The sequence below is a fragment of the Octodon degus genome, unplaced genomic scaffold (genome assembly GCF_000260255.1).
Source record: "Octodon degus isolate 3935 unplaced genomic scaffold, OctDeg1.0 scaffold00028, whole genome shotgun sequence".
NCBI lineage: Eukaryota > Metazoa > Chordata > Mammalia > Rodentia > Octodontidae > Octodon > Octodon degus.
This window is the reverse complement of record NW_004524604.1, coordinates 19,934,849-19,948,702: the sequence shown is the minus strand read 5'-3', so window position 1 is coordinate 19,948,702 and position 13,854 is coordinate 19,934,849. Positions and strand designations below refer to the sequence as shown.

At 44.9% G+C, this 13,854-nt stretch overlaps 2 protein-coding genes across 2 annotated transcripts in view; one reads left to right on the top strand and one right to left on the bottom strand.

Annotated features, from left to right (window-relative positions):
- Positions 1-13,854, top strand: part of Zbtb38 (zinc finger and BTB domain containing 38) — a 75,117-nt gene that overhangs the window by 52,882 nt on the left and 8,381 nt on the right. The gene's annotated exons all lie outside the window — the stretch shown is intronic.
- LOC101582153 (NADH dehydrogenase [ubiquinone] 1 alpha subcomplex subunit 3) lies at positions 4,596-4,917 on the bottom strand. The gene has a single exon (XM_012514277.2). It carries the CDS (start codon positions 4,895-4,897, stop codon positions 4,643-4,645), a length of 255 nt encoding a protein of 84 aa, XP_012369731.1. The 5' UTR covers positions 4,898-4,917; the 3' UTR covers positions 4,596-4,642.

Genomic DNA, 13,854 nt, shown 5'->3' with positions numbered 1-13,854 from the left:
CCATACTCAGCTGGCTCCAAGGCAGAATGGCACATGATAGAGGGCAGCAGTTTATGGTAATGGAAAACAGCAAGAGCTAAAAGGCAGGAGCAGGGGCTGGGGCAATAGCTTGGCAGTCTAAATGCCTGCCTGGCAAGCACAAGGACTAAGTTCTGTCCCCATACCACATGTTGTACCAGCCCTGGAACCCTTGTCTTGCCATGCTAACCCCAAAACTGAGCCTGGTAGTACATGCCTGTAATTCCATTGCTAAAGAAACTGAGACAGGAAGATCACTATGAGTCTGAGCTGCATAGTGAGACCCTGTATCAAAAATAAATAAAAAATAAAAAGGAAGGAACAGCTGCAGCAACAGAGAACACCCAAGCCCCTCTCCCTTCCTTATACTGCGTCCAGACTCTCTGCCCCAGGGTGGGTGTAGCACTCACACCCATAATCCCAGCACTGATCATTAATTAATCACAAATTCTAGAAGCCACCTATGACTCCATGAGGCTTTGGGGGGACAGTTAGACACAAACCATAACATTATGCCAATCAAAAAATGAGATGGGCCAGCCACAGTGGGGCACACCTGTAGTCCCAGCACTTGGTAGGCTGAGGCAAAAGGTAGTCTTTTTAAGTATGTTAGTGTTCTGAAACCCCAACTCACAAGATCAGGGTTACAGACCTAGCTTTGCCAGTCATAAGCTATGTATGTGAGGGGATTTTTGGTTTAACTTTCGTACGCCTAACAGTCTCATCTTTGGAGCAGAAGTATTGTGACCCACAAGGGTGTTGTGAGTAGGAAAATCAGCTAGTGTGTACGAAAGTGACTTGGAAGTTGGTGCAGGACTAAACAGGAACAAAGCTGGGTGTTCTTATCTTTGTTCTGTATTTGGGTCCAGAAAGCTGGCCTTTAGGAGGAGCCAGGATGGGGAAGGTGGCAATCTGCTGGGTGAGCGGATGTGGGCCTGAAACAATGGCAGGCTGTCTGAATTCCGTGGCAGGGTGGGGCACAAGGATGCTGGGATGGAGGCCCAAAAAAACAAGTGGATTGGAGAATGAGGGCTGGAGGAGAATCGCAAAGTGGGTCTAGCTGTGTTTATTCAAACAAGTGGAGAGATGGTAACTGGTTATGGTTTTACATTGTGTCAACTCAAGATCAATCCAGACACTGTTAGATCAGCCCCAGGAAGCATGGAATCTCTTTCTTTGAGGTTCCCAACAGTTCTCTTCCTAGCAACTCCTAAGCTTTCTGGATCTGAATTCCAGTGCTCACTAACCCTGTGCTCTCAGTGTCTCCTGTCTAAACAGAATGCTACCCAAAATACAGCTAGAGCTGCCCTTCATAGTCTTTTATACAGTGTACCGAATATTCAGTATCCTCTTTCCTAGAAAGAAAAGCAAGGCTTTATCTTTTTTAGTTTAATAAATTGAAATACATATCCAAAGTAGTCACCAATAGACAGCACTGCCCTTCAGGTGAGATTTGAGTGGGTGACAACAATCACCTTCAGTCTTGGTCACTGACACCACCATCCTAAACTGGAACAGGAATCAGTGTAGCATGCTTAAGCAATCAGTGGATATTTTTAAAGATAAAATTGTTTTGAAATACAGTGTTTCATCAGGATGGACCAAATGAACACAGTTTAATGGGAGTATTTTAAGTTTCAATTAAGTTTCCCTTTTATAGAGGAGGATCCCCGGGCCTAGGAAGGTCGAGTGCTTTGCAAGGTCACAGTACAGTGCTGTTTGAGGAGCCTGGTGTATATAGTAAGACTTGTGGAGCAGGAAGCCTTATACTTGTGTTGGTCACTGCATGAGACCTTCAGCTTCCCTATAAAATTCCCTTTATAGGAGAATAGCTGAAGAAAATGGGCGTGGGGGGCCCAGGAAGAGACCCATAGGTGAGGAAGGGCTGTGGTGTGGCAGAGGGTGGTGTGGAGGGAGACCCTGGAACACCTTCTCCAGGTTGAGACTTCTCTGAAGAGAGTCCCATACTGGTGGAGTGGCCCAAACCCTGATCCCAGCAATCTCTTAAGTCCATTTGTGGCAGATGACAAATGTGTGTGCTCCAGTAAAAGTCATGTCCTCTTTGCGGTTGGTTATCTAAGACCTCCCAAGCTCAGCTTGAAGCAGTGCTTACTCTTCTGCCCTACTCATTTTGAGAAAAGTTTTGGGGACCCGAGGGTATTTCCCTATGTGGATGCAGCCCCTGCTCACAGATGCTGCCCTCTGAGCTGGGAAGGGGCTGTGGTCCCCAGCCGAGACAGAGCCAGAGGGCTTGGCCCACAGGATCAGGTGTCTAAGAAAGACAGCCTGCTCTTGGAGGAGGAACTTCTGGGGGGACCTACTGGAACAACTCTCCCCTATTAAGGCCAGGACACCTGGAAGAGAGAAGGGCCAGGCTCAGCAGCACGGAAAGGGCAGGGCCTCACAGAGTTGTGTTTCAGCTCTTGGGTACTGCTTACCAGGACAGGGCTGGTCCAGAGGCTTCCTGGGAGGGAGGCCCACCACACTGGCCTAGGACACCCCTCTACCCCCTCCGCTCCTTCGTGTCTCCCTACCAAGATGAGGATTGAATGGAATGCAGGTGTGAATAGGGCACAGTGCTGCGGTTGTAAAACACTTGGGCTTTCCCATCAGATTTCCTGATGTTCTGGCAAAGCCAGCTGTCTTGCTGTTTCTGTTGTGTACAGAAACCAGATAATACTCTAAAGGGAATGGCCTCAGGGCAGTCGCGTTCAGTGCCAGAGCCCAGGTAGAACAGGGCAGTGGGAAAGGACTGTAAAAGTCCTTTGGCTATTGAGACCCCCACCCTCCTCTCTGGTTAGTTGGGGAATGGTATCTTTTATGGCCATGTTCTCAGTTACCCAAAATAGTGGAGTCACAAATTTTATATCTGTTAACATGTAGTTATTAAATTTATCCATCAAAATATTATAGCATGACGCATGTACCTATTTTTTGAAAGTGTTTTTCTAAATACGTCACTATACCAAAAATAGTGTATTCTCCCAAGGTCTTAGTGTAGGAGGAGCTCTTACTGTATTACTTCCAGTCTCTTGCTAAATATTTGTCTTTGTACTCTCCGTCCTCCAGCACTTTTTGGCTATACACCTGTGTTTTGGGGTCAGCCTGGCCCGAGCCTCTAGCTCCCAACCAGTCAGCCCACCAGACCCATCCTGCCTGGATTTCTGGAAACCCTCAAAGCTGAGCCTCTCCAGACCCCTCTTGACTTCACCCTAGGAAGGCCCCACTTATACCCACTATGCTTCTGGAGGACTCCTCCAGCCCTCAGGCACTGCAGGGGTTGTTAACATCGTAGTAAGGTGGGCTGAGGAGGGACTTATAGCTATTATTTTCTTTTTTAAAAACTTAATGGAAAATTATCAGAAAAATTCATTAGAAATTATCAAGAGTTACCAGAAAATTTTATTAGAAAAAAGCAATAGATTGAGGTATCTGTATTATTTTGTGTAATCTTTTGGGATTTTTCCCCCCAGTGCTGGGGATTAAACCAAAGACATCATAATATCTTCTGCCACTCACCCACACCCCCAGCTCTCATGAAACCTTTTTTGAGAATGAAGTTCCACTGGGCATGGTGCGTGCACCTATAGTCCTAGCACTCAGGATGCCAAGGCAGGAGGATTGCTGTGAGTTTGAGGCTATCCTGGACTTCATAGTGACTTCAAAGCCAACCTGGACTACATTCCAAGCTCCTATCTCAAATAACAAACAGGAACAAGGAGAATCAGGTGTGGTGGCACATGCTTACAACTCCAGCACTCACCAGGAGTTCAAGACCAGTCTGGGCTATATACTGGGTTCAAACCTAGCCTGAACTCATAGTGATACCCCATTTAAAAAATTTAAAAATTTAGAAAATATATATAGCCATACAGGAAAAGAAAAGACGGCTTGGTGAAATATGAAAAGGAAAATGGGGGCCAGGGAGATAGCTTAGTAGAATAAGTGCTTGCCTGGCAAGCACAAGGTCCTGAGTTCAATCCCCAATACCACAAAAAAAAAAAAAAAAAAGAAAGAAAAAGAAAAGAAAAGAGAAAACTTGGAACTTTCAACTATATGTGACGGTTGCCAATAATTTTAGTCAAATACTTTGATAGAAGCTTGAACTGTAATTTAGAAGAAAGCACATAAGTGCACTAGACTCCAAACGAAGCCCCAGTATTATCACTGAACAAAACACAAGCTATCAAATCCATCCAGTTGAGACTTAAATTAAAAATTCTCAACTCAAAAACCAAAACATGAAAATATTCTCTAAAATAGACAATAACCAGACTGATAATTCTCTTAAGGTTTCTAGAATAAAGTAAGAGCTGGGCAGTCCCAAGACTGCTCTACAAAAATCCCCTGTGCATGAGGAGAAGGGAGCAGATGTGATCTGCCCAGAGTCTGTAAACAGACTGCAGAGGAAATGAGGCAGAAAGCTGGGGACAGGAAAACAATGTCCCTATCCAAAACAGGCATGCAAGGAAACAAACAGATAATACACTAGTTTTGTTTTTATTTGTAAATTTATAGCCAAATTTAGGTGACCTTTTATTTTTTTATTTTTATTTTTTTTTGGCTTTTACATTTTTATTTGGGGACAGGGCAGGGGCCCACTTCCCGTCCATTACAGAGGTGCTCACAAGTTCTTCAGCCACTCCAAGCTGGGGCCCTGGGCATCCTGGGGGTGGCTGGGCACATCAGGCATGTTCCCATCATCTCGGACGGGCACTGGGTAGTTGTAGGGCGTGGCCTGGTTGATCATGCTGGAGTATTTGGTGTAGGGACTGATAGGGGGCATTATTATAGCGAGGCCCCCGATGGCGAAGGACACAACCAGCACCGGCTCCTGGGCCCAGGCGTTCTTGAGGAAGGCTGCGACTCTAGACGCCATGTTGCTCGGCGGTGGCGGGGGCGGCGGCGGCCTAGGTGACCTTTTAAATAAGAGGGAAAGTACACATAATGGAAATTTATTCATGATCCAAGTATTTGTCTTAAAAAGATTATTTTGGCCTCCTTCATACCAAGTTTTTTATCCGAATAGCTAATAAATAGCTAACTTGAAAGATTTTATTTAAATTGTTAATACCCTTTTCCAGGCAACCTTAAAAGAAATACTAACAAGGCCAGTAAAGAAGGAAAAGAAAACCATTTAGTGGTATTTATACCAAAATGCTCATGTGTATTATAGCAAAGGTTTGGAGAAACTTCACTGTGCATAAAGGAAGAATAATTTGGACCCTTTCTAGGGGGTCAAACAGTGTGAAGGGCGGGGGGCTCTGGGCCACTGAGGCAGTCACATTCCCTAATTTTGGGCCAAGGGCCATCGCTTAGCTAGTACTTGCTCCTAGTGGCATTTGCAACTGGTAATAGTTTTTGATAATAGTAGCAGCTGTTTATAGAGCTTGGTTTTGTATAGTATATTACAGCAAATACTTCATGGGTATTGTCATTTAGTCGTCATGTTAACACTAGTAGAGTCTGATATTGGCTTCATTTGGCAGATGGAGAAACTGAGGTACAAATTTAAGAAACTTGCCCAAGGTCATGACAGCACCAGGACCACTTGACACCAAGGCTTAGGCTTTCTGTCACTGTCTATGATTTGGACACACTCTGCCTTACCCTAAATGCTATTTAGGTCAAGCCCTGTCTTATGAGTGGACTGGTACAGTGCTTTGGGAATTTCTCTGTCCTCACCCTGTTTACTCTCTGTACCATTCTCTTTCTGTGCTCCCTTTTGTGGGAAGGCTTGATTTATACTCAAATGTTAGGTAGTAGGCATTCCTAACTACTGCCCTGGAACAAAACTATATCCAAAGCAAAACTATTTAGTATTTGAGTGTCACATATTTAAAGTTTATGTTTTTGCCAGGCATGGTGGTACACCCTGTAATCCCAGCAATCAGGAGGCCAAGGGAGGAGGATCACCGAGAGTTTGAGGCTACATAGTAAGTCTATGCCAGCTTGAACTACATAACAAGACCTTGTCTCAAAATATTAAATGAATGAATGGTTTATATTTTCAAATAAAATTAAAAGTAGAATTTCATGGGAAATACTGTTTCCCTTAAATATTCACCCCAGGGTACCTTTATCTCTGGGCATATTAGAGAAATTGCAACCTAGAGGCAGGGAACACACCTGGCCAAGCAGCATGTGGGCGGCTCCCAGGCTGAGGCTGGGTACAGCTTGGACCCCTGCCCATGGCAGGCCTCTCAAGTCCAGGCTACGCACTGGAGAGTCGTCCGGGTCATGCCTTGTGCACCTTGGTAGTTTGATTTCTAGTACATGCATATTCACTAAGTACAACCATAAGGACATGGAAAAGCTAAGGCTTTTAGTACATTTGGGTCCTCATGCTCCTGAAATGGAGAGTGTGGTAGCCACACAGTTACCACAAGCCTGGGTTTGAGGCCCAGTTCTGCCACTTGTTGCCTGAATGGTCTGGGCCATGCTCCACAGCCCGTCTGAGGCCCTGCTTCATCATTTCCAAACACACTGCAGTGAGGAGTCGGGATAATGTGTGTGTGGCATGCACAGGGGCACTGGGCACACAGACGGCTGTTGGCTGGACTTGGGCAGCTCATCATGTGATCTCCCTACTGCCCAATAAACAAGTTGTGGTGGGGACATGGATGCACGTGGAGGGGATGTGAACCCTCAGGAAGACTTTGTGGAGGGGCTCCAGCATACACATGAGACATAATAGCCCCCAGCGTACACACGTCATAGTAGCCCCCTGATTTAGGAGGTAATTATTAGTGACAAGTCACCTTGCTGTGTTGCACATCTCTGTAATGTTCAGCAGGATATATGCTAGTGAAGCAGAAAGCAGGATATAGAAACTTGCTGCCCAGACAACCTCCTGAAACTCTGATTTTGAGCTTTTTTCTTCTGTCTTTTGGGGCTCCGTTTGTTAGTCTGACTCGAGAACTTGTGCCGAGAGCCACCGTAGTACACGCACCTTACTACAGTCTGCCTTTTCCATCTTGCCATTGGTTGTCTGATGGAAGAAAAGAAAATCTGTGTGTTTTTGCAGGGCCTCCTGCGTCAGGGCACTGGGCTGCATGAGCGTCCATCATTCCGCAGCCCACCTGCAGGTCGCGGGCCCACCACCATAGTCAGATCAGCCGCTGAGCAGGGGAAGCTAAAGTAGTGAGAGAGTGTGCTCAGAAAGCACTTCAGGGTGGTTAGGAGTGAGACACAGTGGGAGCACTGGAGGGGGACTGATATGGTGTGGAAACTAAATCCTTCACATGCACACACACACACACACACACACACACACACACACACACACACATCAAGGCCTGACTCTATACACATGTGCTCCCAATTTTACATTTTTAGCATTTAAGAAAAAAAAAAAAACCCTAATTTAAAAAGTTTGTTGCCTGTGAAGTCTAAGACCCCAACATCAAGTCCCAGTCCCTGGATGTTGAATAAAACCTATCAGCAGAACTTGAAGGATTGTTCTTTTCCTTTTTTTGAGCCAAAGCAGCAAGGGTAAGCAATTTGTCAGTATATTGGAGCTGTATGTTGGTGTTTTAACTTGTTTGGATGATAGTATCTTCCTGGACAGTAGGTGGCCCTGGTTTGTCTTATGCAGCTCTGCTCTAGACCAACAATCTTGATTTACTTTGTGTGTGATGTTTCGGTTTTCCCTTTTCTGTGTCAGAACACTTTCTTGACATTTTTTTGTACTCAACAAGGGTCTTTCTTCCCAGTAGCATAGATGGAAAATAGCAAGCGGGCCAGTTCACATTGGCCTGACAGCTTGGTAACAGAGGCCATAGCTCCATGCAGCTTAGTGTGAAGATGCTATTTGCATTTGCATTCTTTTTTTTTTTTTTTTTTCAGAACTGGGGATCAAACTCAGGCCCTTGTGCTTGCCAAGGAAGCACTTATTCTACTGAGCCATCTCCCAGGCCCCTCGTTTGCATTCATTTATTAAGGTTTATTAGCACCTGTGTAGTTACAGCTCCAAAGGCTAGGGATACTGTTAAGTTTCAGCCCTCGCAGAGTTTGTATTCTGTGGTAAAGCACACATTCACCAGGTGTTTCCGTATAATCATAGTTAGTGATAGAAAGAAAAATATCCTTTGAGTATGTGATAGGGGAAGCTGGCTTGGTGGTGGAGCCCAGGGGCGCCTGCTGCCATGGCTGGAAAAGCCTCCAAACTGCAGAAGCAGCTGCAGCCCAGGCCCTGAGATGGGACGGACCCAGCGCGTTTGAGGAATGCAGAGAAGCCTCGTGTGGGTTAGAGTGGCAGGAAGTGAAGTCAGATCTCAGAGAACTTCGTAAGCCTCTGAAGGGGTCTTGGCACTTGCATGCTGGTTTCTGGCGAGTCGCACCCTTGGTCTGACTCATTGTGGCCAGAGCGTTCTTCCTTCTAGAAGCTGGCTCTGCCCTAGAGAGTATCTTTCCCCAGTGCTCCTCTGAGGTGTCTCACTGACTGGTCTCGTGCTGCTCCCTGACTGGCTCCTTCCTAATCCCCGGCCAGCACCTCTGTCCTCAGGCCTATAGTGACAGGCTGAGAGGCCCAGCAGAACTCACCTCGGATCATCATCTCCAGACTGGATGGATGTTTTTTGTGCTGTGAGTGACTGAGTGCATGGCAGGTGCCTCCTGGAAAATGCCCACTGGACAGCTGTTGTTTACCTCGAGAGCTGTGGAGGATCCTGGGTCTAAGGTCACTTGCCCAACAGTGCCCAACCTGTCCTGGGAATGGCCACCACGGTCAGGGGTCTGCTCACCTTAACACCAGTCCTCACATACCCTTCGGGGGATTTTGGCACGCTCTTCAGTGTCTTTCAGTGATTTCCTAGCATGTGACTCAGGCTTGCTGTGCCCTAGAAGTCTGCCTCTTAGATCCTATCGTGAAGCATCTTCAGGAGTGGTCTTATATAACAAACCCGTAGCTTGGACTCAGCAGTGCCCTTGTGTGCTATATAGAGCGAGTCACCTGCTCTGACTTAGTTACTGCTACATGTGTACACGGGCAAGAGGCCGCAGAGTACAGCAGGCTGGACACGTTCTGCCAGCAGGAGCCACGTGGTCTGCTTGAGCAGTTCACTTCTCTGGGCTCGGGGTCTGCATCTACTCTGTTAGCATGATAAGAACAGCAGCATCCATACCTCGGTATCTCAATTGACTGAATGTTCTGAGCACATTCTAATATTTCCATGTTGCATGCTCACTTCTTAGAATTGAGAAGGCAGTGATATGAATCAGGGTGCACATTGCTTTACCAGCTTGAAATGCGCCAGGTAAAATAATTTCATTCAAAATTGGTTGGGTAATTCATACAAATGAAAATTATAATAAGCAATATTTATGGCAACTGTGCTTGCATAGTACTGACTTACAAGTATATATGTATTTATAATCCAGATTATTAAATTTTAAATGAATATTTACTGAGGGCCTTCTATGTATCAGGCCCTGTTTTTGTTGTTTATGATTGGTGAAGAAAAGCAGATTGCTAAACTTGTGGGATTTAAATTCTACCAAGGAGAGGGCCAGCCAAATAGCTCTGTGGATTAAAGTACCTGTAAGCAGGCACAGGGGCCGGGGTTCCATCCCTGGGGCCTACCCCTGCCCCCAGGATGTGCTGAGACAGCAATTGAGACTGGGCATGGTGGCACATACCTGTAATCCCAGCACTTGGGAGGATGTAAATAAGCGGATCACTATGAGTCCAGTCTAGTAGTGAGACCCTGAACACCCTGTAGACCCTTCCCTAAAATACAAAAAAATAAAAATAAACAAATTCTACCAAGGAAATGGACAGTAGATATAAATAAGCAATCTATGTATTAGAATATTCTATCTGCTATAGAAAAAAAGCAGATCAGGATGAAGGCAGCTGGGCATGAAGGGCAGGGGAGCAGGTTACATTTTAGTCAGGGTGAGCCATTTATATTTCATATGAATAGATATTCCACTTGCTTGTTCAACAAAAATTTACTGAGTGCCTACTGTGTGCAGTGACCTGGAGGTATGGTATGAGCAGTGAGAAAGGGACAGGATCTTACTGTCCTGTTCACCACTCACTACAACCGCAGGACCAGAAGAGAGGCACCAGGTAGAATAAGCAGCACGGGGCTGTCCCTGTTGGAAGACCTGCCCTTGCACTGGTCAGAGGCTCGTTCTTATTAGCATCCAGCATGAATTGACGATCCTCCACCCTCCCCTAGAGATCGCAGTTGGCTAGAAAAGCAGGGCTACTTCCATTAAACCAGAGCCAGCTGGGGAGATAGCTCAGTAGAATAAGCACTTGCCTGGCAAGCACAAGGGCCTGAGTTCAATCCTCTTTTCCAAAAAAAGGAAAACGAAAAGATATTAAACCTGAGGGCCCTTTAGGTTCACACCAAAATGAATTAGGCCTTTGAAACCAGCTCCCCTCTGCCCCCTTTTTTTTAGTACTGAGGATTAAACACAGGGTCTTCACACTAAACTGTATCCTGACCTTTTTTTTTTTTTTTTTTTTTTTTTTTTTTAGACAGGGTCTCAGTACATCACTAAAGTGTCCAGACTGGACTAGAACTTGCAGTTCTCCTGCCTGTGCCTCCTGGAGTACTTGGATTAGAGGTGTGCAGCATCACACCTGGTTTGAAGTCAATTCTTAATGGTTAGCTCACCCCTACAATAAGAGGCTTGATGGAGAAGAGCCTTATCCTGGGGTACCCTGCCTTTGGTCCTCATCACATTTAGATTTAAAGTGCCTTATAAACTAAGGACTCTTGCATGTAGGTAGGTAGACGTTGATTGAAACAAGGATATAGCACCAGAGGGCTTCAGAGGCACATTATCTAATGGCGTTTGCCAGGTTTCCCAAGCATGCAGGGGTCCCAGCAAGCTTGGGCCTGAGGGGAAGCTCAGATAACTCAGGCTACCCTGAAACATAGCTGCATTTCAAAAAGAAAGAAAGAGGCCAAGGACTTTTTCCTCCTTTCAGCTTTTCGAACAAGCAGCCTAAATGTTTAACCTGGCCCTTGCATGGTTCGCAAATCTGACAGTACTTGTTCTCACAGTCCGTGTGCACGCAACTACAAGTCTGGAGCCGATTGTTTAGCTTCTCCAGAGAATGGGTGAGGTTTTCTCAGCCTCCCTCCCTTTCTCCCTGTGGGGTGTACGCTAGCAACCCCCTGGTGGCAGCTTAGAGTCACCCAAATGTCAGTTAAAAAACAAACCACCCTCACTCTGCCTTCTCGAATCTGATAGCATTAAGTGCATTAAAGCCTGATAAGGTAGCTCTTCTGTTCTTCTTTCTGGCCACATTTAAAAGATGAAATCAAGAGGATTTTCCTTTTCCTAGACTCAGCCCAACTCTATAAAGAGCTTCTGTTTTGTAATCTGTTTTGGAGATCTGAGGCGTGTGTTTCTAACTCCCCACCACGTGAGGTCTGACGTAGACACCTAACACGACTGTGCGAGGGATGTGCGTGGGATGGCGGAGCCAGCTCCCTGAAGCAAAATGTCTCTGGTCAGAGCCCTCCCCGCGGGGACCAGCAGGCCTGCGCAGTAGATCCCGCATCCACACGGCCGCAGCAGCCCAATATGGGCTGCAGATTTGACTTTTGCAGGATTCCAGGTCAGTATGTAGCCTAATACAGTGTGTTCTTTTTTTAGTTAGGGTTTACTTCTGAGTTTCTTTTTATAGAAGACAACGTGCAGTGGCGAGGAGGAAGTGGCTCTGTTGATTCAGTGTTATTTTTTTATTATCTTAGGAATTAAGTGACCAAAATACTGGCAAGAAGATTCTTGTCTTTGACCTCTGGTCACAAGTTTAGATAAATGGGGTTCAGTCTAGCCCCGGAGAGTGGCAGGGAGCAACTTCCAGTCCTCACTCACCAACCCAGGAAAGAGTTACTCCTCTCTCCTCTCCATTGCGTCTTAAAATATTTACTAAGGAAAATATACCAGATTGTATTAATAAACCCTCTAAACTGTTTATATAAAGGACCTATTAAAGGATTATAAAAGGCTTAAAATAGGTATGTTGGTTAAAGATATGAAGATTTCTGTTAACTCATGAGAATTTATGTAAGAATTATTGTAAGGGTTTTTTTTAACTTCTGTATACTTATGTAAAATTGCCTTAATTAATTGAATGGACAGAAGATGAATTATGCTGGAAATACTAGAATTGTTTCCCTGGCTTTTAAATTTCAGACCTACAGTAACGGAAACAAGGCCCAAAAGCAGTGTCATGGCTGTAATGGGAAGGAGCTAATTTTTAATAGGTGGATGAATATAGAATTATTCAGGTAGATTACTGTGGCCATGTTGATCCTCAGGCACAGAGAACAAGGGTCTAAGCAGCAGTCTGTTGTTTAAGTAGAATATGGGCAGCAGCCCCTCCAAAAAACAAGTTTCACCTTCACGTGGACAAACCTATTGATCACCTGGTTTTTCGGCCTGGCTCAAATCCAAGTGATAATTAGTCATCACCCCAAGCCTGGAAAAATGACAGGTACAGGAAATGCATGTGTGACCGTGAGCCTGACTGCCGGTGTTTCTCTGTGTCTTGACTTCACCATCTACGTCCTGGGAATTTCTGCTTTGTGCTTTACCAGCTTTTATTCACTTCTTTAGGCCTCTTATGCTTACATGTCAGTTACTTCATTCATTAAAATAAAGTAATTTTCTGGGTGGGCATGGACTGCTGTCCTCCAGTAATCCCAGCTACTCAGGAGGCTGAGGTACTTTGGATGGAAAGTTTGAGGCCAGCCTGGACAACTTAACAAGATCTTGTTTCAAAATAAAACAGGCTGGGGCTGTAGCTCAGTGGTAAAGTACTTGCCTAACATGCAGGAAATTCTCTGTTTGATCCGCAGAACTGCGCACATACACATGTACATGCTTACATAATACTTTAGTAAAATAAATTCTTGGAAGCAGAAATGTTTTCTTAATGGTTAATGTAATTGTTCTGTAATATAGTAGTTCTGTAAACATTTAGTTCCATAGCATGCTTATACTTTCACAAATTATTAAGAGCCCAGAGCTTTTGCTTATTAAGTGTTTTGTCAGGGGCCTGGGAGATAGCTCAGTAGAATAAGCGCTTGCCTGGCAAGCACAGGGTCCTGAGTTCAATCCCTGGTCCCGACAAAAAAAAAAAAAAGTTTTGCAAAAAAGAAAAAAAAAGAGTTTTGTCTAGCAAAATTTTCTACACTGAGCCAGGCCTGGTGGCATATGCCTATAATCCCAACACTTGGGAGGCTGAGGCAGGAGGATCACTACAAGTTTAAGGCTAGCCTGGGCTACTTGTTTTGTCTCAAAACAATAAAAATTAACATATTCAAAGATCTCAATGAAAAAGCTATTACTTATTAATAAAAATGACTGTGATAAATCCAAGTGAATGGTAAAATAAAATTTTATTAAAAGAACTGTATTCTAAAGTGAAAAACGGAGGGCTGGGGAGATGGCTCCATGGAATAAGCGCTTCCCTGGCAAGCGCAAGGGCTTGAGTTCAATCCCCAGTTTCGCAAATAATAATAATAACAAAGTAAACAATGGGGGTCCTGCCCTTTAGCTCAGTGGTTTAAGGGCCAGCTCATGCAAATGCAGTCAGGCGCAGGATACTGAGGTTCGATCCCCACCTCCACCTGCCTTACCAGACCCACCCTTAAGGCAACCTGAGCCAGCCAGAAAATAAAAAATAAAGTAAAAAACAGTTTTGAAAAAGAGTGGTATTATTTCACATTTTCGCAAATATGTGTACGTTTTACTTAGCTGGATTTTCATGTCTACTCATATATTTGGTTGCAATAGGTTTTATTTGAGGTTTATAGAGAAAATCTAGCCTCACACAAATAGGTAGAAAGGGGAGACATTTTT